This window comes from Penicillium arizonense (assembly GCF_001773325.1).
Source record: "Penicillium arizonense strain CBS 141311 chromosome Unknown PENARI_contig013, whole genome shotgun sequence".
Taxonomy (NCBI): domain Eukaryota; kingdom Fungi; phylum Ascomycota; class Eurotiomycetes; order Eurotiales; family Aspergillaceae; genus Penicillium; species Penicillium arizonense.
In genome coordinates, this window is record NW_019173290.1 from 613,498 (window position 1) to 639,749 (window position 26,252).

A 26,252-nucleotide genomic window follows, 5' to 3' on the forward strand; every position below is an offset into this window, starting at 1 on the left:
TCCATTTGGCCTTTTGCTTGGTGGCCTTTGATATTTTTGACACTTTCCCCTGGGGTTTGTCCTCTTCCTGCCGCTTTTTTGACGAATCCACAAATACCTGCTTTCTCATTATATTGCCTCGTAGTATCAAATATGCAATAGCCATCCGGAAATAGTCGAAAATATAGTAATGATATATCTCAATATCCCCACAAGCCGGCGAACTCCGTTCGGCATCGGCCAAATGATGGCAGCTCGGCATTCGTTATCACATATCAGTTCCCCACCATTTCTCCCTTGCTTAAGAAAACATTGCCCCTCCTTCTCCCTACCCTTTTCTCTATCATATCCTATAGCAAATATAACCTCCAAAATGGCCCACTCTCACTCTCACGATGCTGGCGTCAGCCACTCCCACGATGACCCCTTCAACGGCCACGGCCACTCCCACGATATCCTCGATGGTCCAGGCTCCTACGTCAACCGGGAGATGCCACTGATCGAGGGACGTGACTGGAAGGATCGTGCTTTCACTATTGGTATTGGCGGGTATGTAGCATCCACCAAAGAGGACATGGTCATGCTTCGTTGGCGTGGTTCATGTCTATTGTTGATACCAGCCTGTCGATAGATATAGACATAGGTATAGGCAATTGCTAACAACCGAATAGACCAGTTGGATCCGGCAAGACTGCACTGATGCTGGCCCTTTCTCGGGCTCTGCGTGACGAGTATAACATTGCTGCTGTCACGAACGATATCTTCACCAGGTAAGAGAAATGATATACCCACACCACAACATATACCACAACCAAACAACATACTAACCAACCATTCACCAAAAACAGAGAAGACGCCGAATTCCTAACCCGCCATAAAGCCCTAGCCCCTTCTCGCATCCGTGCCATCGAAACAGGCGGCTGCCCACACGCCGCCGTGCGCGAAGACATAAGCGCCAACCTGCTAGCGCTGCAAAAACTGCAAAAGCAATTCCAAACCGACCTGCTACTAATCGAGTCCGGCGGCGACAATCTAGCAGCCAACTACTCGCGCGAGCTGGCAGACTTCATCATCTACGTGATTGACGTTGCGGGCGGTGACAAGGTGCCTCGCAAGGGCGGGCCTGGAATTACGGGGTCTGACTTGCTTGTCGTTAACAAGATTGATCTTGCGCCTGCTGTTGGTGCTGATTTGAGTGTTATGGAGCGCGATGCGAAGAAGATGCGTGAGGGAGGCCCGACTGTTTTTGCTGTTGTTAAGGATGGGAAGGGGATGGATCATATTATTAATTTGATTATTAGTGCTTGGAAGGGGAGTGGTGCTTATGAGGAGAGTTTGAGGAGGTGGAAGGAGGGTGCTGTGAGGGGTTCTGGGAGTGTTGATGAGTAGTGGAGAGGGTCTATATCTAGGTAAGATATAGATTCTGGGAAGAAAAGGAATATGATTCGGGGTTCTATGCAATTGGAATTCAATATATTCAATGTTAATGTTAGAAGTAGATGGTACACTCGTGAAATGACTGCTTTTTTACCCGAATGCAAACATATATTTCCCCGAGAAACGCCTGGAATGCAGCAGTCGCCAAATCTCCAACAAATGTCACAGAAGCCGTGTGTGGGCTGGGTATCTGGGTGCTTTTTTTGGTAGGTTGGTTACCCTCCTGCTCGACAAGGATGTCAAACAAGCAAGAAACGAAACCAGCGATCTTATTTGGCGAACCGGGACAGAGCCGGCCCAAGATCCTGACGCTCCTGCTTGAGTCTGTCCTTCGTGCGAGCGGCGTGCTCCTTGCGCAATGTCTCGGCCTTGAGACGCTTCTCGTCGATAACGTTGCGGCCACCCTTCTTGCGAAGGTACTTGCGCAGCGCACTGTTGCGGCCACGACCGCGGTTCTTGAGTTTCTCCATGTGGTCTTCCTTCTGCTCGGGGTTGCGGTATTCCTGGACCTTCTTGTCGTTGATAGTGTCGAGCTTTCCGATGATGTTGGGGTCGAGCGAGATCATGTCGGGCTGCAGCTTGGTAAGCAGAGAGTGAACCTCGGCCTCTTGGCGCTGCTTGACGTTCTCGTAAGGGTTGGCTTCCAGAGAGTCGAAGTTGGGCTCTCCGGCACCGGGGACGATAATACTGGCGAATCCTTGGTCGTGTCCGACACCGAGAACATCTTCGTATGGACACCAGCGTACATTCTCAATGCGCTGGCCGTCTCCGCCCCAGGCCATGTATGGGCTCTGCACCTTGCCTTGGTCAGCCGTGGCGGCGTCGAACAAGCCTCGCCATACGCTCATTTGGGTGCCCCAGCCGACGGCAGTTAGGCCGCGGTCACTGATGGCAACCGATGCGCCGGGCTGGTAGCAAGAGTATGAGTGTACCTCGCGGTACATGCGGATATCCCACACATTCATCTTCTGGTCCTGGCCCGTAGACACCATGTATCGGCCCTGGCGGTCCATTGCCATTGACCGGACGGGACCCTGGTGCACAAGAGCCTTGACAAGCGGGGTTTGAGAGTTGGGAGACCATAGTGTCACGGTTCCATTCTGATGTCCAACATGCATGATGGCGTTCCATGGGTTCTGAGCGAGAGCTGTAGGTTTGCCTAACCGGGTAGGCAGCTCAGCAACGGTTTGGCCGGTCGAGGTATCAGTGTATTTGAGGTGACCGCTCATTTGCTACAGACAAGTTGATTAGCTAGGAGCAGAATATTCAGTAGTCGAGAGAACTCACAGCGCTCGCAAGGAGGAAGTGATAGGGCAGGAACTCCAGGAAAAGTGGCTCCAGGTGCTTGTTGAGACAGTGGATCTCAGTACCCTGGTGATCGTAGATATAGGTGTGTTTCTTCTGCGCAACAGCGAAGTACTGGTTGTTGTGCAACCAGCGGGCATCCCGCACGGTCTCGTTCAGCTGCAACTCACAACCGAGCTTGCCCTCGCGCCAGTCCATCGTCGCAACATGTCCCTTCCGTCCAGCCAGCAGCAGGTCACGTCCATTTCGCGAGTAGTCCATACGGTAAGGGCCCATGTCGGTGAGCTTCAATTCGAATCCTTTCTTTGCGGTCTCGATTCCAACGCTGGCCTTGATCTCATCTTGGCGAACCTTGTATGTCCGTTCGAGTTCGGCTTCGGGTTCAAGGAATCCTTCGGTGTGCTCAAGCAGAATCTCGGCATCCTGCGCTTGTAGAACAGCCTGCTTGTGCTTGTATTCCTGTCTCTGGAGGTTCGAGCGCAACTTCTTGTCTCGTGCAGTTTTCACATTGTTGGCTTTGCCTCGTCCGTATGTTTTCTGGGCTTCAGCCAGTCTCAGCTTGGCTGCGCGGTCTTCCGTGGGAGTAACGGCCATTTTCGAGGATGAATCGGCCATTTTCAAATTCTTTGTGAGGCAGATCAACAGAAAGATTCAGCGATGGTCGAGAAGCTCCCGAAAAAAATGTCTTTTTGCCCAAAAGGTTGCCAAGACTTGCACTCACCGCTCGCTTATCCTCCACTGGCGAATTTTGTTTTCTTATCGGTTTTTCTTTTTTTTTTTGCGAACACTTCGTGCTTTGTTGATATTGCATATTGTTCGCATTGTATTGCCTCGGATCTCTGAATATCCTCGGACTTCAATCTGGACTCTCTCCCATTCCGTTTCAAAGGGTCTAGTGCCAATATGGCGCCTTCCCAGACGGTGCATCACCACCGGTCCACCACCAAGGTTTCGCACAAGCCCTACAAGAGCAAACATGCCTCCAAGAGTGCCTTGAAAGACCAGGCCAAAGGTATGATTGTGTTAATGTTTATACTCAATCGCACATTCTAACATGTTTCATTTTAGGCAAAATTGAAGGTGATGAGCGGGGCTCACGCAAGACACCCCACCAACAGCTCAAGTCGAAACTCGATCGCCGAAACACCGCCCGCCAGAGGCAGGCAACGAAGCAACAGGACCGGGCCCAAGCTACCAGCATTTTCGCCGGTCAGAGCGGTGCTCCTCGTCACGTCGCAGTTGTGCCATTGTCCCCCGATGTCGACGTTGCCGCCGCTATTACCTCCCTCAACGAGAGTGTCGATGTAGCGAGCGAGGTCTCGCCCGATGGACCTACCCGCGTGCGTATCGATCGATTCCGCCAAAGTGTGCAGTATGTTCCGGCCAAGTACGATTTGATCAGCGCCCTGGATGTGTGTCGTATGGCCGATTTCGTCATGTTGGTGTTGTCATCCCAGGTTGAGGTTGACGATGATGGAGAGATGCTGCTGCGCTCGATCCAAAGCCAGGGTATTTCAAACGTTGTGACTGTTGTACAGGGTCTCAACCGCGTCGACCCTCCCAAAAAGCGCCCCGGAGTCGCTGCTTCGTTGAAGTCTTTCATCAACCACTTCTTCCCGACTATTGAGAAGGTCATGTCTCTTGACTCTCGACAGGAGTCTTCCAACGCGATCCGTTCCCTTTGCACTGCCACCCCCAAGGGCATTCGCTGGCGTGATGAGCGCAGCTGGATGTTTGTCGAGAACATCCAGTGGCCCGAGTCCAACCTGGAAGTGGTGGATGACGTCGTTGTCACCGGTGTCGTTCGTGGAAAGGGCCTGAAGGCTGATCGAATCGTCCATATTCCCGGCTGGGGCGATTTCCAGATTGATTCGATCACTGCTGCACCGCTAGCAACCACAAAAAACAAGAAAGACGATGCAATGAATGTTGATACCAACGAGACCACACAAGTTTTGGACTCCCCCTCAGCGGACCAGGACGATATGGCCACCGTCGCCCCTGAAGAAATCGACATGGTCGATGATGACATGGTCTCAATGGCCGAAACAGAAAAGAAGGGTGTTCTGCTGGACGACTACCACTACTTCTCAGATGACGACTCGCACATTCCCGCAACACCTAAGAAGTTGCCCAAGGGAACCTCAAAGTACCAGTCTGCTTGGTATCTCGAAGATGTCTCAGACTCCGGATCCGACCTGGAGGACGAAGACGAGCCTATGGAAATGGACACCGCCGGTGCGCCAGAGGATGGTGTGTTCCCTGACCACCAGGATGCCATGACCGAGGGTGGTCCCTCAGAATACCCCCAATCTGAGATGTTCCTCGACCCATCTCCAGAGGACGAGGCCCAAGAACTGGCCGCCTACCGTGCCAGCCGCAAGACCGAGGCAGAGGAGGATCTCGAGTTCCCGGACGAAATCGAATTGCACCCCAATGTCCTGGCTAGAGAGCGTCTGGCCCGATTCCGTGGATTGAAGAACCTCAAGCTCAGTGCATGGGAGACATCCGAGGATCGTCCTTACGAGCCTGAGGACTGGCGCCGACTGCTGCAGTTTGCTGATTATAAGGGTTCCAAGAACCGCATCCTGAGAGAGGCTTTGGCAGGTGGTGTTAGTCCTGGTATCCGGGTCGATGTGCACCTACGGGCAGTGCCTTCTATTCTGCGCAACAAGCCCCAGCCGCTTTCGCTCTTCTCGCTGCTCCGTCACGAACACAAGCAAACCGTGGTCAACGTTAACATGACCCTAAACTCCAGCTACGAAAAGCCCCTAAAGTCTAAGGAGCAGCTTATCGTCCAGTGCGGTCCTCGCCGCATGATCGTCAACCCTATCTTCTCCGCAGCCGACAACACGCCAAACAACGTCCACAAGTTCGACCGTTTCCTGCACCCTGGCCGCAGCGCTATCGCCTCCTGGATCGGACCCGTTACCTGGGGCGCGGTCCCCATCCTCGTCTTCAAGAACAAGCAAGTTGACGATCCCGAAGAGATGGATACCGCAGACGCCACAGATGCTATTGACATGGACCGCCTTGAGCTGATCGGTACCGGTACCGTCGTTGCACCAGATCAGAAGCGTGTCGTTGCCAAGCGCGCTATTCTCACCGGTCACCCTTACAAGATTCACAAGAAGGTCGTTACCATCCGGTACATGTTCTTCAATGCCGAGGACATTCAATGGTTCAAGGCGCTCCAGTTGTGGACCCGTCGTGGCCGCAGCGGATACTTCAAGGAGAGTCTGGGTACACACGGTTACTTCAAGGCTACCTTCGACGCCAAGATCAACCCGCAAGACTCTGTGGGTATCAGTTTGTATAAGCGTGTTTTCCCCCGGAAGGCTCAGCCTTTGGAGGCGATTGCTGCCTAAGCTCTCGACTTGGGCACTGGGGACGTGGATGATATGATACCATTTGACTGATTGATTACACGACGATGAGAACAGATCCGTTGGTTGAAGGAAGGAGTCTGTCATGATACACCAAAAAGTACATATAGACCCAGGCATCTTAAAATGATGAATTACGAATTTCCTGCACGTCCGCTCCGTACAATCGTAGCCTAAGAATGTCAGAGTTGAATTCATTTACTCGAAGCATTTCCACAGTGAAATGACTTCGTTACTAACAACACAAATGCTAACGAAGCGGATCATCGTCAGGAGATTCAATAATTTGTATTCATGTCCAGAACAGATACAATCAAAAATAAAACAAATCAAACGGAAGCCAAAAACTGGAGGACTTAATATCCTAAAGACATCACGCGCGGGGAATCAATAAATCAATCGCCGTCTACGAAAAGTCCTCCTCAGCCTCCTCAATGTTATTCTTGATGCGCAAAAGGAGAGCCGTCTTCCACTTGTCTAGCTTGCTAAGCTGGTCAAACTGGAACAGCTTGTCAGCGAAGCCCTCCTGGTCACCACCCTCGACAGCCTGGGTCAGGTCCACGAGTAGCTGGTGCTCTCTTGTAGAAGCAAAAGTGGGATCGAGCTCTCGGTATGATTCAAGGGCACGGTTTGTCTCAACTAGGTCCTGTAAATATGGGATAAGCATTATACCATGAATTAAGGGACGAGAGCAACGTACCTTTGTGGCAAGATGGCAAATACCAGCCTTTAGGAGATAATCCTTAACTGACCACTTCATCAGGTTGTTATTAACTGAGGACCGGGCGATGCGCTCGTAGTTAGTGATGGCCTTGTAGTAGTCGTTGTCCAAAGCGGACAAGTCTGCCACCTTGAGGAAGTGCTTGTTTGCAAGACTATCGGATGACGTCGATGTTAGCCGAATCCCCTTTTGAAGATCATCCAAAGCTCAGAGGGAATATGAAATGCATACGCTTCGGCATTATCACCCTCAAACCACTCGGCGGCCTTCTCATATGAGTCAAGCGCCTTCTTCATATCTCCGAGCTCCACCTCGTACACCTCGGCCAGGTATTGCTGCTGCGTGGCCGCACGGCGCAGGTTTCCTCGTAGTACGTAGTGCTGGATAGCACTCGAAAGAACACGGGCAGCATCCTCAGGGTCTGACTTGCGGTAGACCTTGAAGGCTTCCTGGAGGGTATTGGCGGCGTCGTCAGGTTCGTTAAGGTTCTGGGTCTGGATGGAGGCAGCTTTCTCGAAAGTCTGACCTGCCTCCTTGTCTGTTCAAAAGCAACACATATCAGTGATCAGTTCAGTTATTGCATTAAACAGCACATCAAATGGGTGTTGACCAGGCGGGGGGGTATCTCACTCATTTTCTGTACTCGAAATGCATTTGCAGCCTGGGTATACAGATCTGCGGCATTCTCGTACTTCTCTGTGCGTCCTCCAAACCAACTGAAGCCACCAGAGGCGCCGGAGAGCGCTTTGTCAGCCTATTTCATCGCAGAGCGAGGTCATGGTCAGCTATTTGCACTTTCGTCATTGCCTGGGTCTCCATGCAAACAAGGCGAGAGAGTACGGGGGAATACTTTTTGGAGCAGAACACGGGGGTCTTGAGTCATCTTGAGTTATGTTCGCTGCAGGGAGGAATCCGCAGATATTGTTGTTAGGAGTGTGGCCAACGGGTCTATCGATGAGAGCATCGATCGGCGCGGTCCCGCTGGAGGCGGTGTCCCTTTATTTTTCGGTCTCCGCCTAAGCTTCAAGTGTTGTCCTCACGGCGACTTTGATATTGCACTTTGCAGATTGCTACATTTGCCGGTATCTTTGGCTTATATCGCATTTAGACGGTTTATCTGATTGTTAATTATTTGCAATGGCTTCTTTACGCGCTGGTGCTCGACTGTCCAAGTCGCTGCGTTCTTCATACCGATTCAACAACAACATCTCTCGCTGCTATTCTTCCGGAAAATCCGCTACTGCCGAAATCGAGTCTATTCTCGGCGAGCCCAACTGGTCTGTCAGATCATTGCTTCCCGATCCAGCTTCAGGACCATCTGCATCTGAGACGGTGACACCGAAACAACTTCACCATCTATTGCGCATCTCGGCACTTCCTCAACCCGCCAACGAAGAAGAAGAGCAGACAATGCTGAAGACACTCGAGTCTCAAATCCATTTTGTCAAGGAGATCCAACTCGTTGATACTACTGGCGTCGCACCGCTTCCTAGTATTCGCGACGAAAGCTCTGCTGCAGTTGAGGAGAATACCATTGGCATGGAACGGCTCAAAGGAGCTCTGCTCAAGGAACAAGTGTCTGGAAGACGCAGAAGAATCCAGCGAATTCCAGGCGAAAAGAATGTTCGTCCAGATGGGACGGCTTGGAATGGGAATGCGCTTGGCTCCGCGACGAAGACAAAGGGGAAGTATTTCGTCGTTGAAATCGGCAACTGATTCCGTCCTGTCTATCCTCCGGGTATTGGATCTATATGAGACATACTCATTCACCATGGAGGCAAGCAAATTAGTATCAGCGATATTTGCCTGTTTGCCTTGGGCAGAAAGTCTGAGTCAGCTGGCCCCCAAGCTGGAGCTCTATGACAACATCCCCCCTCTCCAACAACTTCGCTCAGCTTCTGCTCGTTTCGAGGTTGTCAACGTGTTGTCTATCCCCATCTGGCGCCAATGTTCAAAAGTCTCAAAGAAAAACATGCGGCATTGTTCGATTCCAAGCAATCCGACAACAATGCCTCAGAAAGCGACCGTGGCCAAGATCTAAGCTCCATTTTGGACCGGTCGCAACGTGCTGACTTGACCATTCTTGTTGCTGAGGTCGCAGAGTCCATGCGAATTGGTGTCCTGGAAATATTCGAAAACCCAATCCCAAATTCAAAGTCGGACTCAAAGGATGAATCACCTAATCAGTCGATTCCACGCAAGCCTCTTCCTACCGAGGAAACCGACGAAGACACACCGCCCCTGCCCCCAAGGCCAAGCAACGTGACTGCAGGCAAGGGTGGCAGCCCACAAGCTGGGGCTAGCAAGTCACTGAAACCGCAAGCCAAGGTCACTGCACTCTCCATTTTCGAGGACTGGCGGGATTCTGTACTTTTGCGGATTGGCGAGGTTGTCAACAAAAATGACGATGAGGAACAGCATCAAGCCTCGGAAGAAATGCAGAAGGCTGCAAAGTCTGACGAACTTCCCTTTGAAGAGGATGAACATAGCCTGGAAAAATTACAAGAAATCTATCACCCTGTGGAAACGCCTCTGATCAAACTTCCAAAAGCAACAAGATTGCTCATTCTCCATTCGCTTCTTCTGTTGGTGCTCAGCTTAAAGCATTACAGCGCCTACTCCCGAGTCTTGATGTTGAATATCGCGTCAAGTTTGAACATAGATATCAACGTGTTGAATGAAGACGAAGTCAAGGTTGCGCGTGGTCTGCTAGATACGGCTTTAGCGTTGTCGGACCAAGAACACAAGAAGGATCCCAAGAAAGACGACATGAGGAAGTGGAAGGTCGGCATCGCGTCTGTAGCTGGTGCCGCCCTGATTGGTCTGACTGGTGGACTTGCAGCTCCTTTAGTGGCTGCAGGTCTTGGAACTGTTATGGGTGGCCTGGGCCTCGGTGCTACTGCCGCTGCTGGATACTTGGGTGTCCTGGCTGGTAGTAGTGTTGTTGTCGGCGGTCTCTTCGGTGCTTACGGAGGCCGTATGACTGGCCGCATGATGGACAAGTACGCTCGTGAGGTGGATGACTTTGCGTTCCTCCCTATTCGGGGGCAGCGGTCTCGAGATGAAAAAGATAGTGAGGCAGCCCGGCAGGATCATCGGTTACGGGTTACCATTGGTGTCACCGGATGGGTCAAGGAAGAATCCAACTTCACTGTCCCATGGAAAGTGGTTGGTTCCAATTCAGAGGTGTTTGGTCTTCGCTGGGAGATGGAACCTCTGATGAACTTGGGCAATGCAATCTCGGCACTTGTTACCAGCGCGGCATGGTCTGTTGCTGGACGTGAAGTCTTGGCCCGTACCTTTTTCCACACGCTTATGAGTGCTGTGATGCTTCCGCTTGGTCTCTTGAAGGTTGCTGGTGTTGTCGATAATCCATTCAGTGTCGCCAAGTCTCGCGCCGACAAAGCAGGTGAGGTGCTTGCCGATGTTCTCATCAACAAAGCTCAGGGAGAACGACCTGTGACCTTGATTGGGTATTCTCTCGGATCTCGATTGATCTTCTCCTGCCTCCAAACTCTGGCGAAACGAAACGCCTACGGTCTCGTTGAGTCTGTCATTCTGATGGGATCACCTACCCCGTCCAATGCGGAGCACTGGCGCTTGATGCGCAGCGTCGTGAGCGGTCGTCTCGTGAACGTGTTCTCTGAGAACGATGCCGTCCTCGCTTTCCTCTACCGAACTAGCAGTTTACAGCTTGGTGTCGCCGGACTGCAGAAAGTGGAGGGTGTTCCGGGCGTCGAAAATCTCGATGTGAGCGAGATGATCAGTGGCCATCTACGCTACCAATACTTGCTGGGAAGAATCCTCACCCTCACTGGGCTGCAAGACCTGGATGCCAACGAAATCGAACGGGAGGAGGCTGCACTTGCCGCCGAGGTCAAGCGACAGGAAAAGGAACTGCAGCAGAACCAGCGCGAGGCTGGTGTTAAAGATCCAAATTCATCTGCTGCCCAGGAGACCTTGAATAGCAAGGAAGGGTTCGGAGAGGATGTACGGCTGCAAAAGCAGGTCAAGACGCAGACACAGGAGAACATGACGAACCACCGGATTGAAATGCTTGATATGGATGATGATGATTACTCGGCACCTCTGAAGGAGCATCCTTCGAAGCATTCGGCTCTCTGAGTGAAATAATATCAGAGATAAAAGTTGCCTGGCCAAGCCAGTTTGCAAATAGCAGCACTCTAATACAAATATGCCTAGAAATATTTCCCATCTATATCGAAGTTATTTGTTTGTTCACTTTGACCGGACACATCTTAGAGCCGATCTCATTTATACCCCTGACTTCTGTCCTACTCCCTGCTTCTTGAATGGGCCGTGAAATACGGAGTAGTAACGCGCTAAAACGAATTCACCCGTGTTCGTGCAGATACGAGGTCGCCAAGAACAGCCCCGGGGTCTAAGCGAATACAATGTCCCACCGTGGATCTAAATACCATAACTATAAGACAGAAGATCGCCCAGCGGTCCATAGTACACTCTAATGATTCATTCGCATAAATCAGCCGAGCAATGGATCCCCTTTCCATCGCCGCTTCGTTGGCCGGTCTAATCACAATATCAACCCAAATCATTAGCATCATCCACACCATCAAATCCAAGAACAACAAAGAGCTAGACTCAATTTTCAGAGAAGTCCAAGCTGTACGCGGTATACTATGTCAGATCCAACAGATCGTACAGTTCCAGTCTACGAAGGAAACCAAGAATTCTGAATGGCTTGATGCACTCAACTCTACGCTGGATGATTGCGGTGATACTTATCTCCAGCTGCAGAAGTCCTTACAAGGATTTGTCTCGACCTCAAAACTTGCAGCGTTGAAGAAGAAGGTCAAATGGACATTGAAAGAAAAGGACATTCAGGACTTATTGAGAAAGGTAGAGAGCTACAAGCTTTCGCTGGATTTGTTATTATCTGTTCAAACGAGGTATGCTGTTTCATGCTTTGATGGAGTAGTCTGCTGACGGAGGTGCTTAGCACAACCACAACGAATATCGAGGATGTGCTCATTCAAGTGCAGAAGAAGCTACTACTAGCGCCACCTATCCCTTCTGCAGTTCGGACACCCTTGTCGTGGAGAAAGAAGTTGGCAGGCTTCCAGACAGAGAATCAGACCTCTCAGACAAGCGATTCCGAAGATAGTTCGTCAAACTCGGATGTAGGTGATGATGATATCTCTGCTTCGTACATAATTCCAGGACCGAAAACCACTGGCTGGACAGTCCCAGGGATCTTCGGTATAAACCAGGATGAAGGCAAAGACGCCCCTGATCTGAACAGCCCAAGCCTCGTTTGCATCAGTGAAATGTGAGATTGTCAATCTACCTGTTCCATTCTGTATCTGACTACAATATCTGCAGATCTGTTGGTCCGAACAAGATCAGCTTGTTCTGTTGCTGGGAGCAACATCCAGCGAACGAGATGCTAACACCTATACGGGCACACATTCTATTCAAAGGACCGAAACCCGGAGATTTGTATTTTATACAGCTTGGAGAGAGTTCGTTTCCACCCACCATCTAAATCGTAATCTAACATCGTCCAGCCTCTATGACCCAACCGACCGAGCGCTTCTTTGTATCAGTGGGCAAATGCAGCTTGATAATTGCCCGGTGCAACATTAAGGGCAGTGTATGTCCTCTAAGTCAGCTTGACGAGCGTGACGACAGAGAGCAGTTCCACCTCGCACTTGAACAGTTTGCCCTGAAGTCAAGCCCGGATTCCCAACAGGTGCTCGTCAATTTCGAGAGCGTACAAGGTATGAAGAAGCTTCGCTGCAGGAAATTGTACAAGACTCACAGTCAATAGACCGAGAGATCTTCTTAGGACGTCTTGATGCAGTAAAATATCTGCAGCGCATGGATATGGCATTCATTCTGCCGAACAAGTTCTACCACCACTCGCCTTACCAGAAGCGGTAAATTTACCACCACAATGGATCGTGTGAAATTGTCTTTTCTAACTTGATCAGAGTCCAACATGTACAGATAGGCTACGCAGATGGTACCGAAAAGTCATACATCTATCCCTATCTATATCTTGATTATCCCGTCGACGGCGATCTTGTCATGCTTGCATGCTCGACAAAACCAAATAATGAGGCGGCGGTGGTATTCAAGGAAAATAGTAAGAGATTCCATGGAGCCGGTAACTGGGCAGAATATTCTAACTTTCAAAGTCCTTGGGCTTGATTTTCAGATAGTGGGATCCGAGGCTATTGTATTCACTAACCAGAGTGGAGAGGCCATCCAAACTATATCCGCTACTCTCGGGTCTCTCGATGGTAATGTGCCCTTACTTGCTTACGTATACTTGGCCGCTCTAACTGGAGGGTAGAGCTATTTCATATGTTTCATCGATTGAAGGATGCCGTGAGAGAGTGGGAATCTACAAGAATAAACGGCGTGGATGAATTTATCGTCCAGAAAGAATGGTAAGTCCTTGAGATTGATTCCTGCTTTATTGAAGAGCTCTAAACTTTCAATCAATACAATGCAGGCCAGTACAGCGCCTCGAATTTTGGAAAGATTCTTTGGCTGTTACATGTTTATTCCACAATGTTCTCGCTGTTGTCAAAGTGGACCATTTCCAAAAACGGATGAAGATGGACATATTGAGTGGAGACTCGCGGGAGATATTAGCTTCCTGTCACGGTACTTACTACCTCTCTGCACCCTGCTCCGCTGCATTTTGCCGAATGCTTGCTAAATTTGACCTTAGTGATGACTTCGTCTGTGCTGTTCTATAAGGAGCATTTCAGAAAAAACTCCCCAGACTTTTTCGTTGACCCGGTCGTTCAAGCTGGCTTTTGGGATCTCAGAAAAGACAGTGCTACACCTGAGAATTATCAAGGGGGACAGGTTAAGATTCATGGCAACAAGGCAAAGAAGATCTGTGATGAACTTGAAGATATTGTGGAAGGGTTGAAGGGTAACACCGTTGATGCACAGAAGAGGTTTCTGAAAGAGATCGGGCAAGCATAAATAGTTCAATTTAGACTATTTTGATAGCAATGCTATACCCCTGTCTTCAGCTTGCTTACATGCGTTTACATCAAAAATTAGCTAGGTAATCACTGTCCAATGTTCTCCTTCAAAATCACCGACCAGCTAAACCCCACAAAATTCATATCCAAAGAGTGAGTGTGCTATAGTTCATCCAGCCAATATCTTCAACCCCATATCGTGATCACATGGTCGAGATTTTAAACAGTGCCAGCACAATTGGTCCTCGCCAACATCTCGGAATTCCTGGAATGTCCCAGGAGCCCGCAACAGCAATTTCAAGCCGAAGGTCGCATGATCCTGCTCTCCATTTTCTTTCATGACTCTCGAAAGCCGGCTGCAGTGAGCAGCCACTACCTGGGAGTCAAAGGTATTAAGTACGTAAGAATATCTTGTGATGCTTTGTATCCCCGTCGGCCAGAGTTCAGACCACGCTGCCGAGTCCCAATTTATATCCATCAGCAGGAATATACGCCACCCAAACAGACCTTTCTGCTGGGGGCTCACCATTATACGTATGTAGTGATGGTTGAGAATCATGGCCTGCCATCTCCGAATAGTATTTGTGAAGCCAGGGTCCCATTCGAGGATGGTTTTGAGGTCTCTGTCTAGCTTTTCGAGGAATCGTTTCTCGTAAGGCGATTCCCAGCTGTTGCCGTCTTTGTACCAGCTTTGGAAGCGGTCTAATCGAAGGAAGCATGCCGTTCTGCCGGTTAGATTATCCAGGCTGTCCTCCATGAAGATCTCTGTTTCTAGGAGCCACTTTTCAATCTGCGGGACGATGGTCTCTTTGGTGAGTGAAAAAAGCCAGGGCAACCTCATTTTGGCTCCACTGTCTGAGAACTTAGCCAAGATGTACTGATGTAGACGATCGAACTCTTCGTCGGTCATCTTCGATGGATCTTCTGGGACATCTTTGAGAAATGCTCGAGCAAAAGGCATCATTACAATATCATAGTCAGGGCAATAGAATCTCCGTTCACATGGAATTGACTGCCGTAAGCCTCCCATCTCCGAAAAACAACGTTTTCGAAGCCGCCAGTGCGGAGGTGGCAGTATGGAATGCCAGTTGTGTCCTGTGAGAAAAACCTCTGGATCTTGAAATTGGCATGGCGAAGCCATCAGATTATCAAGCAGATGATTCACTTTTTGCCAGATCAACACGACTTGGCCTGGGTCAGTTGTATCTGGACTTCTGATTTCGATTTTGGAACTGGCCTTTTGATAAGGAAAGCTTTGGAAGTATCTTTCGGCATCCGCCTTGTCCTTCAAATTCCAGGTCACGTCGACCACCCGGGACTTCAATTTTATGGTCATCCAGCTTCCTCTGTCATACTCCCTATTCACTGAAATGGTTTGTTTCATATCAGAGTAGAGGTGCACTGAGATCTCGCTGGAAAGGTATCCACTGGCGGAGAGGATCGATAGAGGGTTGGTTTTTGGCTTGCTATGGATGGCAGATTGCGTGTGAATTTCAGAGTAAAGGTCAGCCCAGATGACCAAGCGAATTTCCGTAGGAAGCTTGGAGAATGCGCCCAGAAAGGGCAGGTGTGGAAATTCCATATCGAAAAGTGTCCGGTGCGTTGTATGCTGAGGTGAGGGAGGGTGTAAGTAGAAACTGAAGAAGAAAAAGGAATACGACGATTGTGATGACTCAAAGCATGAGGTCGATGGATGCTCCTATGCCTATCTTGGACCAGAACGGTCCTGATATAGTACGGAAGAGTGCCAGGGTACTGGAAAACTTTAACCTTAACTATGATACTTACACCAAGAAAGACCGGATAGCTCAATGTCATGCCATCAAGACTTAGCAACATGAACAATAATCTTTCCCCTAGCCCGGCCAGACCGCAGCTGCTTGAATGCTTTCACAGCATCCTCAAGCTCATAAGCCGTATCCAGCTGAACCTTGATAGCCCCCTTCTGAACCCACTCCCCAAGCTGAACAAGATCTTCCCTGCTGTTTTTAGTGACGAAAACTACATACTTCCTCTTCCCCCCACCCAGGAAACCAGGCAAAAGCATCCGTCCAGCAAAGGTCCCCACACCAGGAGCCCCAACCTGCACAAACGTCTTCCCGGGCGCTAAGTAATGATGGGACTGGTGATACAACGCAGCAGGGTATCCAATATGATCAACAATATGATCAAACACGACACCCCTCTCACACAGCGATGCAACGAGATCCTCTTCGGCGGTATAATCAATAACCTCATCAGCACCAAGCCCCCGACAAAATTCAACATTCTTCGCCGAGCAAGTAGTCGTAACATGACACCCCATCACCTTCGCAATCTGAATAGCAAAGATCCCACATCCACCAGACCCACCATTAATAAAGACCTTATCATTGGCACTGACATACCCCTTCAATGACTGGTACGCCGTCTGCCCGGTAACGCCGAGTGTAGCAGCATGATCAACCTCCACGCCTTCCGGTAGATGAACCAGCAAGCTAGCTGACGCCACTATAAGCTCGCCTAGGGTCCCGAATTGGCAGGGCTTGCCCAGATTTCCGTAGACTAGCTGGTCCGGTGAGAAATTCGTCGCGTCGGGTCCTGTTGCGACTACGCGGCCGCAGAAATCCATTCCCGGGGAGGCGGGAGTGCCGATAACCAGCTTCCGCATCAATAGGCCCATTTCTGGGAGTTTGTAGTCGGCTGGGTTGAGGGAGGCTGAGAGGACTGTAATTAGGACATCGTCGTTGCGGAGTGCGGGTGGGGTGCGGGCTTCCGAGGTGAAGCTGAGGTTGTTTTCAAGGCCACCCGTTGTGTCACTGTAGAGCCAGGCTTTCATTTTGGATTGTTCAGTTGCCATTATGGAAATGTATGTTGGAGAGGAAGAGAAAGAGAAAGAGAGGGGGAGAGTCCGGTGGCCACTTTCTTCTTGGCGATCCGCGATGACCTCACTATCTTATCGCGTAAACATTGGAAGTATTCAACTGTTGGATTTGATACCATTCCTATTTACTTCTTCTGCAAGAAAGTCAAAGCCCCAAGCGCATATGCATCGACACCAGTCTTCAAAGTAGGTTGAATGACCGGCGCAAAGAAAGGCGAGTGGTTACTAGGCAGCGCATCTTGAGTGCCCTTCTTAACAGCCTCATTCCAAGTCTCGGGATCAGTACCACCAAACATCCACATAACATAAGGCGCTCCAACAGCAGTAGCAAGCAAAGAAAAGTCCTCACTAGCACTCGGGGGCTCCATCTCCACCAGGTCGTCCCCAAAGTACGGCGCGAATGTCTCCTTCAGCGCATCAATAGTCTTCCCATCATTAATCGTCGACGGCGTCGAGAAGGTAAGCTTAATCTCAGGCTTCTGCTCCACACCAGCAGCCTGACACTCAGCCTCTATAATGCGATGGATAGCAGCACAAACACGCTCACGCACAGCCGCATCGAAGGTACGCACGTTCAACTGCATGTCCAAATGAGCAGGGATAATATTGTGCGATTGGCCCGCGTGGATACTGCCAACAGTCACGACAGCCAATTTACCGGGCGTGACCTCGCGCGACACAATAGACTGCAGCCGAGTCACGATCGACGACCCAAGAACAATCGGATCGATCGTCGTCTGAGGCGCTGAGCCGTGCCCGCCACGTCCGAAGATCCGCACGTCGTATGCATCAGCCGCTGTAAGGAGCGGGCCGGCGCGCAAGTTAACCGTGCCGGCTCGCATGCGCATGACATGCTGTGCGAGGACAAGATCCGGCTTGGGGATCTTATCGTAGAGTCCGTCGTTGAGCATCGCCTGTGCGCCATCGAGATGTTCCTCGGCAGGCTGGAAGATGCAGATCAGTGTCCCGCTCCAGTGGTCGCGGGCGGCGTGGAGGAGGGTCGATGCGGCCATGAGGGAAGTGACGTGGGTGTCGTGGCCACAGGCGTGCATCACCGGCTGGTTTTTGCCATCCGTGTCTCTGGCAACTACTTTACTGGCGTATGCTAGGCCTGTTTGCTCTTCTACGGGCAGTGCGTCCATGTCGCCCCGCAGTAGGATTGTTGGGCCTGCGCCGTTGCGGAGGACGCCTGCGATGCCGTGACCACCGATTTTGGTGTGGACTTCATATCCGAGGTCTGTTAGGTGGTCGGCTGCCTTTTTGGCGGTTTGTTCTTCTTCGCCTGATAGTTCTGGGTGGGCGTGGAAGTGTTGGTAGAGGTCTTCGAATGGCTTTAGCTCTGGTCGGTAGCGATTGATGATGTCGCCCAGTGCATTCTTGGTATCTTCTGTGGCGAATGAGTTAAGGATTACTGAGTGAGATAGGCTCTACGTACCTCTTAATTGCATGTTGGTGATATGTGAGGAGGGGAATATAGGAAGTACCTCGACTTATAACTCGCTGATAAACCCGCTCGGCAAACCCCTAATCAATTCCCCGCATCTCTCTCTCCTCGCCAATCCTCGGCCTGTTTCGCGTTGTCAATAAATTGCCGATGAACTAATTTAACCAGATCTTCTCCACTGGTCTCTTGCCAATCGGATCGAAATGCGCTTTGTATCGGCAAACAATCCAAGCAGCGTCGGATGAACCCGCATTGACTTGCTTGTTTAGCCTCAAGGCGAAATGAGCTTTCGACCCTGCTGGAAATAAGCAGTGTCGGGTTGCTTCAGCAATTTTGAATATGTTGTATTCCGTTTGTTCAATCGAAAAGACCGGCGTCTCTTGGTAGGAAGAAATGAAGAATTTGCAAACAGCAATGCGAGTAGAGGGGCCTCCTTATACCAACATGGGCAGTGCGTGTAAACGAGTTTCGCGGATTGATCGAGTCCACTGTGCTTTACGTCCGGTTTCTGACACTTACAGGCTATTTCCTGGGCCGTTTTCTTTTCCGTTTTCTTTTACTTTTTCCAAAGCCGTAGATAATCTTACCTCGAAAGACGATGATGGATGATGTCGATGTCATTTTGTTGCCGCGGTTTCCAATGCGTTTCTGTTGATTGAATTTGTAAAGCTCGACATATCAAGCTTCTTCTGGAACTTAGATATCGCATGCGATGTAAAAAAGAGTCAAAAGAGTGAGCTTCAAGGTGAAGAAATATGGATTTTGACCTTTTTGATATTCGGTATCTACCTACACAACTCAGGACAAAGAAGAGAGACCCGCATTCTCAGGATGTGCATCCCGTGTATATTGCAGCAGCTAGGACTTACGAGTATTTGATACAAAGAGGGAGATAACAGAGACGAATGAAACATACTGCTGCCTTCCTAAGGCAGGTCGATCACTACTCTAAAACAACCCAGGCAGAATATCAAACTGAGGGATCGAAAACCTTAGAATCACTCATCTATAGTTTGATTCAGCCTAGGTGGCAAACAAGATAAGTTTCAATCTCGAAACTTGGTATGTAATAAATTGCATACGTCCTTGTAGGATATATACTACACACGCAACAAGGGTCCACAACAACAAAATCTACAATGTATCAAGACCTCGAACAATCGAATAACACAATCCTTAAATCTAGACAATCCACATATTGATAATCAGTTTTATAAACCACACCCGGGTAGAATATTGTAAAAAAACCGGCCCGATGATGCAGCCACCACAAATCAAGTATTATAAAAACCAATAAAATCCCAAGAATCCAGCGCGCAAAGCCGCTGACGACGAATCAAGAAAGACATGACCCGGTGACTAACCCCAGGATATCAATTGAAGCCTACACTTGTTACGCCAATGACCATGTCCAGCTGAACAAAAAACCTTAGCAAGCCTCAACGGCACCAAGGCATTTTCTGCCTTGCGCTTGGACCCAGTCAAGCCACAGATGGGCTTCAGGGTTTGACATGGGGCCAGTATTTGCTTATTCGCGTAAGATTGCTGCCTTTGCGGCTTGTGAATTCGCGTATTTTTGCCAGATTGTCGAGCTATAAATGTGCTATGTAAAAAACATGTATGCATTGATTGGATCAGTTCGTGCACTCCTTGCGGCCCGCACTCAGTGGAGAACATTAACATGCAACAACCACTCAGATTGCAGTATGTGGGCGGCTCAAAAAATCTTCCACTTAAAAAAAAAAAGAAACGCTCACTCGTGGACGGTGTTTAGGAATAGCCGAACGCGGGGGTCGAACCCGCAGCCTTAAGATTAAGAGTCTTACGCTCTACCGATTGAGCTAGCCCGGCCGGGCTGTTGAAGGACGGTGACTTAACATGAATAATTTTCGGATTGCGGTTGCAACACGCCTAAATGTGAATGCGTTTAAGGTATGCGCCAGGGTGCAAGGGGTTGCCGTAGAGTAAAGTAGTGACATCGGAGAATTTGTGTGACGGAAACGACGACCTGCATGCTTGGAATAGAAATGGTAAAAAAAAAAAAAGGCCAGAATGAAAAAAAGGACAGTTTGTCCTTGGAGATAGCGCTCGCGATCTGGACTCGGCCCCCGAAAGAGATCAGACCCCTATGTAAACAAGTAGACTGGTGCCTGGGAAGGCAGCAAGAAGACAAGTCCAGAAGGCTCAGGCATGGCGCGCGTCAAGCGACACAGGTAGAAACTTAGAACCACCTAGAATTGAAACTGGTCGTTGAGGGATCAGGTCCTGAGGGTGGGAGATTGACATGCAGCGAGCAAAGGGCGCGGGATACGAAAGCAGACATCAGTGTGGCTGGTGCACCAAATCATGAATGAAAGATAGCGAAATTGGTGGCTGAGGCTGAGCAGGGCACTAAAATAGGGTTAGTTTCGTTCAAAGCATTGGGTGAGATTCATCGTTTTCTGTTATACGGGTGGGTGGCTTGAGGCTGAGAGGGGAATTGGGGCTAGTGATAGTCGTGGGGTCCAAATCCAATTTCCCAGTCTGATGTTATTCTTAGATAGCGTGAAACAGTCTCCAAATATGGAAGCGAACAATGCTGTAGTCTGAGGTTTCAAGAGTTCGAGAGTTGTCTTGATTGTCTTGATAGACGCTATGACGGCGGCTGCGGGGGCCTATGAGCGTGGGGAAATGCAACGGAGCCTCAGATCAAGGGGTTTCAAGTGTTGAATGTACTGGCTCTGAATCAAAAAAATAAAATCTATTCTGATTTAGAAAGTAAAAGTGCAAATGACGCGAACCTGAGGCCTGTTCTCAGGGGGGGTACACGAGACAGCATCAGCCACAAGCCATGACAGTATTGGTATTACCCCTGATGTCATGAGAATCAGGCAGAAAGTCACGATACTGCGTAGGTGGAGAATACCATGAAGACAGAGGGGACTTCATACCGTTTGTTTGAGCAGTTGGGGCCAATGAGCAGATCGGCAGGTTTCAACCTGGCGGTGTTGACGCCAAAGGCACAGCCCCTAGCCACAGACTAACCGGAAGTATACAAGTGTGTATACTAAGTAAAGTAAAGTACAGTATGGTGGATGGTGGTGAGAGTATTGTCAAGGCTGCAGATCAACCAGGCATCTATATGCATGTCATGTACTATATAACCCTCTTCCCCCCTCCACACATGATACTTCTCCATTAACACATAACATCAACTGTCCCATACTGGTTTCATACTATCACCCCAAACGCTCAATCAATCAGCTACAAGGTTGATCATCCATTCTCCCCTCGTGACCCCCATAAATCAGTCACGGTGTCGCCCTTTCGCTCAACATCATACATCGTCGACCCTTCAACTCTTTCAACTACAAGGGAAAGATCCCCTCCTCGCAGTCTGACCCGACGTCTGCTGGCACTCCGCCGAACAAACACTATGCCTGCCCCAATCGAAATCACCGATCCCCTTGTCGTCGTCCGCGACCTCGCCGACGACGAGAGCCTAGTCGTGACCGAGTTCGAGGACCACGCCAACCGCTGCCGCCACTGCGCCAACGCAGTTGAGACCCTCAAAGACGGCCGTTCCCTCTGCGACCAAGGCAACGCTCGCGCCCGCACTCTGACCCAATATATCTACAGCCGAAACGGCAAGTACTATTCAGTAGTCGACGCCGAGGCCGGCAAGCCCACACGAGTCAAGCTCGCCCGTGACACCTACGCCGTGCGCAACCTCTTCACAGCCCTCGAGCAAGGCCTCCGTCTCCGTTCCAAGCCCGTTGTCATGCAAGCACCAGTCCAAGCACCCTCCACAGGCCGCAGCTACGACCGCACCTATCCGATCCCCGCTCGCAGGGTCAGCGGAGAGCAAGTCCGTCCTCGCTCCATGTCCCCAGAGACCTTCCAGATCATCGAGCGCACTCCTCGCAGCTCGCGCTCGCCAACTTCGATCATGTACCGCTCCCCCGGCGGCTCTCCCAGCCGGCCCTCTTCCAGCCGTGGCTCCTTGTACAACACCGACCGCCAGGAGCGCGTTGAGCGCCAGTATGAGGCTCCCCGTCGGTATGTCGAGAGTGGCAGCAAGTACCACCGTTGAATGCGAGGCCAATGTCGCTTCTGGTTTCTCGGTCTATGATTACGGTTACAATTACGACTTCGTCTGCTACACTCCAATTGCTTTGAATAAGCTTCAATTCAATAGACATTGATTGTCTATCCCACCCCCAATCCAATGTTTGGTGCTCTGCCAATATGTGCCCTACGTCACGTATTGGTACCACCCTATACACCCCAGTCTTTGATCTGGATTGAAAGGGCCTGCCTGGATGCGCCCTCGGAAATTTACTTTTCTGTTTTCACTGATCTCTGACTTGAACATCAAAGGTCGGGGTCTAGCTTGGGACCCCGACACTTGACTGTGACTCGGGAATTTTTGCTGTATGCATGCTCTTTCGCAGTCTTGGCTAGGCACCATTATTGGTGCACATTCACACCACTTCATCTGGGGATGCAGGTGTGGATGGATTAGCCAATGAAAGACGCGGAAAGTCGTTGATGTTCATGCATGTTTTCATATCCTGCACGCTTTATTGGCTTGTTTGTGTGACTCATTTTTTGTTTTGTGGAGAAGCTTACACAAGCTTCAATTGATTATTTTCCTTTGTTAACTGTATGTGAATTATGATATGCGCCCCGCGAGGCTGTCGGCCATTCCTTCTTTTGGACAGTCCATGGGAATGTTTACTATGATTTCAATGAATATGAATATTCACAACACTTGGATTTATTTCTTTACTATAAATGTATAATGTACTGTAAAGTTCTATCCGAGACATGGTAATATTCGGTCATTCATACTTCGTGCCCCGGCCATAAGGCCTGCGTCAAGCAGTGTTGATCAAACCCACCCGTATTCCCCACCATTCCATTTGACTCTAATTTTTTTTTTTTCAGATTTACTGTTCCAGGTTACAGTTTTATACATGACTCACTGCGGGGTTGTGGCTGAGGTATCTTAGGATGTGCCTCAGGCGAGAAGGCCAAGTTTCTTTATACGTCGGGTAAATCATCCTGTATTGTACTGCATGACTATACATGGGAGAAGCACTCTACATAAAGCTTGTTGGATGATGCAAAGAAGAGAGTAAACTATCCGTTCACAGCATTGTCGACAAGGCTGCAAACCCACCCGCTGATCGCAGTGGTGGACCCTGCGGCTCTATATTTCCACTCCTAAAAGCTTCATAGATCACCTTCTCTTCTATTTCTAGTCAGCATTGAAATATTTCAACAGCCTTGATAGTATTAACTTCACAAGGAGTGACCTTGATCGATCGGCAATATGACTAGGTCAGTTGGATAATGTTCAGGCGTCGATCTCTCACACAGTTGTCGCCTGATTCTGAGGTGACCACACACTTGGACCTTGTAGTATTCAAATAGATGTCTCTCTTTATTTTTAGAGTTTGTTAGGCCTCCTAATTGCTAAAGATAGTGTCCATTCCAATCTTCACTTTATATGGATTCTAACAAATAACCTTTCAGATCTAGGTCATCGAACTTTTGCACGGGTCACGCAGCCCAATAGGCAGGCGACTTTGTTGACAGGGTTCAGCTAGAGCACGTGAACGGTTTACCAACTGATCCTGACTGGAATTTATCGATCTGTGGGATAAGAATTAGCATATCCTCATATCGATATAAAAGGAACTTACCAGTTCGGCAATACTGGCATAAGTACCACATCCAAAGATAATAATTCCAACCACAAACACAATACCATTTAAAATGGCAGTCTTCAGGTTGTGCTTCTCATACCAAGCCCCCTCTCTCAAAAGCACATACCACATAATAGGTGGAATATAGAACGACAAGCCAGAAACAAACAAAGCCGAGATGATAGAGAGCAGCTCTGAGAAAATAGGAATAGCGTCAGCAATGATCCAAGCCAGGATTGTAACCGAGAAAACAAGTCCAAGCCAAGTCATCCAACCCTTGCTCGTGTTGACATAGCGAATAACCGAGTCCCGATATACCTTCCCATGAATATACCGGCACACAACAGTCGTATTGATCGACCCCGAGATAAAAATGACCGGAAGCGCAATACCAAAAACAACCCTCGAAATAACAGGCCCAGCAGACAATAACGCAGGCGATTTCACACCCTGCCCAACAAAAGCATAGATAATCGACCCAGTCAGGGTATAGACAACAATCTGAATTCCACCCATCCACCAAAGCGTCTTAACATAATCCTTAGGGGTATGCATGTCCTCCATAAAAGAAGGCAGACAACCCGCAAAAGAATAAGCAAAAACAATATTATTAGTTGCAACAATAGCCGCCGGAAAAGTAATCCCCTCCTTCGGCCACGCAGACCAGGGAATCATATCATTAACAAATTCCCCAGTCCCACTAGAACTCTGAATCCCAGTCGCAATCATCGTAACTCCAATAGCAACAATAATCGACGCGAAATCAATATACCCCAGGATCGCAATCTCAGCAAAAGAAGGCGGGATAGCAAGCAACATCAGGATCGCAGCCGAGACAACACTAAACACAATAGAGCATACATTACTCTGCGTAATCGTCTGGAAGGCAATAGCACCCGTCAAACAATGCGATCCAATAACGAAAACGAGAAGTGCAACGAAACTGCCGACAAAGATCTTTGATCCTATATTTCCTAACAGCAGCCGACCGACGTCTGCGTAGTGTCCTACCTGGGGATACTTCAGTTTCGTCTCGCCGATGTTGTAGCCCGCGTAGATTGCTACGAAACCGAGGCCGATTGTCATTATTACTCCGGCAACCATGCCTAGAGTTGCGAATGCTGATGGGAGTCCTAGACTTCCCAATGCGATAGCCTCGACGATTGAAATGACTGTTAGGCGTTTCCAGCCTAGGCGGTGGAATTTGGCGTCGCCTTCTAGGATTTGTTGTCTTTCGGAGTCGGAGAGGTCTGGGTCTTTTGGGAGGGTTTCGGTGGCCATGTTTGATTGTTGATGATGGGGGTTGGGTGGGAGGTCTGTGGATGGGATTGAGAGATTGAGGAGAAGTTGTATAGATACAGCAAGGGGTAGACTGTCAACTGCGAATAAATCCAACTTCAGTTCAAAAGATTAGGAATAGATGAAAAAAGCATCAGATAAGATCAAGGAAATTCAAGGAATCCGGTAGAGTGGAGTAAACCGCTCCGAGACATTGTCACAATGGCACGGTCTTCAGACCCTTTTGGGGTTTCATCGCGCGTGTGTTAGTATATTAAGTGGGGTTTGGAGTAAGCGTTAATATAGCGAGTAAAAGAACAGATTCGTAGACCTTGTCTGCGCTATTTTCTCGTTTAACCTCTTTCTGCAGGTAGAGCAGGTTGACAGGAAGGTCTGTGGATGCACTCGACTCTGGCACTAAACTTATAGTAGCTACTCACCCCGGGCCCGGAATTTACCACCACGCGATTCGAGGGGTGTACGTAATTAGCTTGGGTAAAGTCATATATTGTTGGAAGTATGTGTCCTTGTTCTTCTTGGCAACATAGAATCAAGACTATTAGCGTCTGTTTTTCTTTCAGTTGTTCGTATGTGCCAAGGCTGTGAGCGTTGTTGATTTTTTGTTTCCGTCTACATGTCTTGGGAAGCTATTCAGAGACCGACGGTTATAGTCCATTTTGTTAATAGAAGCAAGGAAGCGATGTTCTTTCGAAATATAGAATATCTACAGAGTGAAGCACCTAGCCCTATAGGGCTGGAGAAATGGATTCGCGTGTTTTCGGTATTTTTCTTGGCACATTTCTTGGCTTTTTGTTGCAGGTTTTGCAAAGAATGCTGTATAGGAATTGAGATAGAGCTTTTTAGAACCTTGGAATGCATTTAGGTTCACGTCAGTCAACCGGTGGTCAACCAGGCGAATGCTGTGGCTCGTGTCAGCCACTTCCCTTCCCGTTCCGGGAATGAATCTGCATACTTAAAACAAGGTTATAGTAGATTTCGAAACGAATTCCCCCATGGATACTCACGCTTTGTTTCTTGGCCCGTACCCGAAACTACCGTCATCCGTATTAGGTTACTTTAGTAAACAACCCCTGCTTTTCCCAACGCTAAACATACAATATTACTGGCGTATCACTAAAGGTAAAGGTAGCAACGGC

At 49.2% G+C, this 26,252-nt stretch overlaps 12 protein-coding genes across 12 annotated transcripts; 6 read left to right on the top strand and 6 right to left on the bottom strand.

The window, feature by feature from the left end:
- Positions 1-352: 352 nt before the first annotated feature.
- On the top strand, positions 353-1,368 carry PENARI_c013G08780 (urease accessory protein UreG; the record flags this gene model as incomplete). Its single annotated transcript, XM_022633300.1, has 3 exons — positions 353-528; positions 651-749; positions 828-1,368. The coding sequence occupies 3 exons, from the start codon at positions 353-355 to the stop codon at positions 1,366-1,368; spliced, it is 816 nt and encodes a 271-aa protein (XP_022486864.1).
- A 317-nt stretch (positions 1,369-1,685) lies between these two features.
- PENARI_c013G10564 (WDR46/Utp7 family protein) lies at positions 1,686-3,336 on the bottom strand (the record flags this gene model as incomplete). The annotated part of the gene is made up of 2 exons (XM_022633342.1): positions 1,686-2,648; positions 2,704-3,336. The coding sequence occupies 2 exons, from the start codon at positions 3,334-3,336 to the stop codon at positions 1,686-1,688; spliced, it is 1,596 nt and encodes a 531-aa protein (XP_022486856.1).
- Positions 3,337-3,624: 288 nt separating this feature from the next.
- Positions 3,625-6,089, top strand: PENARI_c013G00021 (small subunit rRNA maturation protein TSR1; the record flags this gene model as incomplete). Its single annotated transcript, XM_022633086.1, has 2 exons — positions 3,625-3,733; positions 3,790-6,089. The coding sequence occupies 2 exons, from the start codon at positions 3,625-3,627 to the stop codon at positions 6,087-6,089; spliced, it is 2,409 nt and encodes an 802-aa protein (XP_022487029.1).
- Positions 6,090-6,513: 424 nt separating this feature from the next.
- sec17 (alpha-soluble NSF attachment protein SEC17) lies at positions 6,514-7,711 on the bottom strand (the record flags this gene model as incomplete). The annotated part of the gene is made up of 5 exons (XM_022633189.1): positions 6,514-6,753; positions 6,808-6,982; positions 7,060-7,366; positions 7,459-7,582; positions 7,679-7,711. 5 exons carry the CDS (start codon positions 7,709-7,711, stop codon positions 6,514-6,516), a joined length of 879 nt encoding a protein of 292 aa, XP_022486996.1.
- Positions 7,712-7,965: 254 nt separating this feature from the next.
- Positions 7,966-8,544, top strand: PENARI_c013G07211 (uncharacterized protein; the record flags this gene model as incomplete). Its single annotated transcript, XM_022633263.1, has 1 exon — positions 7,966-8,544. The coding sequence occupies one exon, from the start codon at positions 7,966-7,968 to the stop codon at positions 8,542-8,544; it is 579 nt and encodes a 192-aa protein (XP_022486757.1).
- Positions 8,545-8,775: 231 nt separating this feature from the next.
- PENARI_c013G02862 (DUF726 domain protein) lies at positions 8,776-10,953 on the top strand (the record flags this gene model as incomplete). Its single annotated transcript, XM_022633154.1, has 1 exon — positions 8,776-10,953. One exon carries the CDS (start codon positions 8,776-8,778, stop codon positions 10,951-10,953), a length of 2,178 nt encoding a protein of 725 aa, XP_022487003.1.
- Positions 10,954-11,343: 390 nt separating this feature from the next.
- PENARI_c013G07109 (uncharacterized protein) lies at positions 11,344-13,815 on the top strand (the record flags this gene model as incomplete). Its single annotated transcript, XM_022633261.1, has 10 exons — positions 11,344-11,759; positions 11,810-12,139; positions 12,193-12,200; positions 12,378-12,590; positions 12,641-12,749; positions 12,804-12,958; positions 13,011-13,115; positions 13,169-13,265; positions 13,331-13,485; positions 13,553-13,815. The coding sequence occupies 10 exons, from the start codon at positions 11,344-11,346 to the stop codon at positions 13,813-13,815; spliced, it is 1,851 nt and encodes a 616-aa protein (XP_022486878.1).
- A 171-nt stretch (positions 13,816-13,986) lies between these two features.
- Positions 13,987-14,778, bottom strand: PENARI_c013G09946 (uncharacterized protein; the record flags this gene model as incomplete). Its single annotated transcript, XM_022633325.1, has 1 exon — positions 13,987-14,778. One exon carries the CDS (start codon positions 14,776-14,778, stop codon positions 13,987-13,989), a length of 792 nt encoding a protein of 263 aa, XP_022486963.1.
- An 861-nt stretch (positions 14,779-15,639) lies between these two features.
- Positions 15,640-16,656, bottom strand: PENARI_c013G09279 (NAD(P)-dependent alcohol dehydrogenase; the record flags this gene model as incomplete). Its single annotated transcript, XM_022633309.1, has 1 exon — positions 15,640-16,656. The coding sequence occupies one exon, from the start codon at positions 16,654-16,656 to the stop codon at positions 15,640-15,642; it is 1,017 nt and encodes a 338-aa protein (XP_022486862.1).
- A 149-nt stretch (positions 16,657-16,805) lies between these two features.
- Positions 16,806-18,128, bottom strand: PENARI_c013G00975 (putative zinc metallopeptidase; the record flags this gene model as incomplete). Its single annotated transcript, XM_022633107.1, has 2 exons — positions 16,806-18,067; positions 18,116-18,128. The coding sequence occupies 2 exons, from the start codon at positions 18,126-18,128 to the stop codon at positions 16,806-16,808; spliced, it is 1,275 nt and encodes a 424-aa protein (XP_022487026.1).
- A 3,411-nt stretch (positions 18,129-21,539) lies between these two features.
- PENARI_c013G01492 (uncharacterized protein) lies at positions 21,540-22,196 on the top strand (the record flags this gene model as incomplete). Its single annotated transcript, XM_022633122.1, has 1 exon — positions 21,540-22,196. One exon carries the CDS (start codon positions 21,540-21,542, stop codon positions 22,194-22,196), a length of 657 nt encoding a protein of 218 aa, XP_022487042.1.
- A 1,514-nt stretch (positions 22,197-23,710) lies between these two features.
- Positions 23,711-25,098, bottom strand: PENARI_c013G06399 (uncharacterized protein; the record flags this gene model as incomplete). The annotated part of the gene is made up of 2 exons (XM_022633239.1): positions 23,711-23,764; positions 23,815-25,098. 2 exons carry the CDS (start codon positions 25,096-25,098, stop codon positions 23,711-23,713), a joined length of 1,338 nt encoding a protein of 445 aa, XP_022487032.1.
- Positions 25,099-26,252: the final 1,154 nt, after the last annotated feature.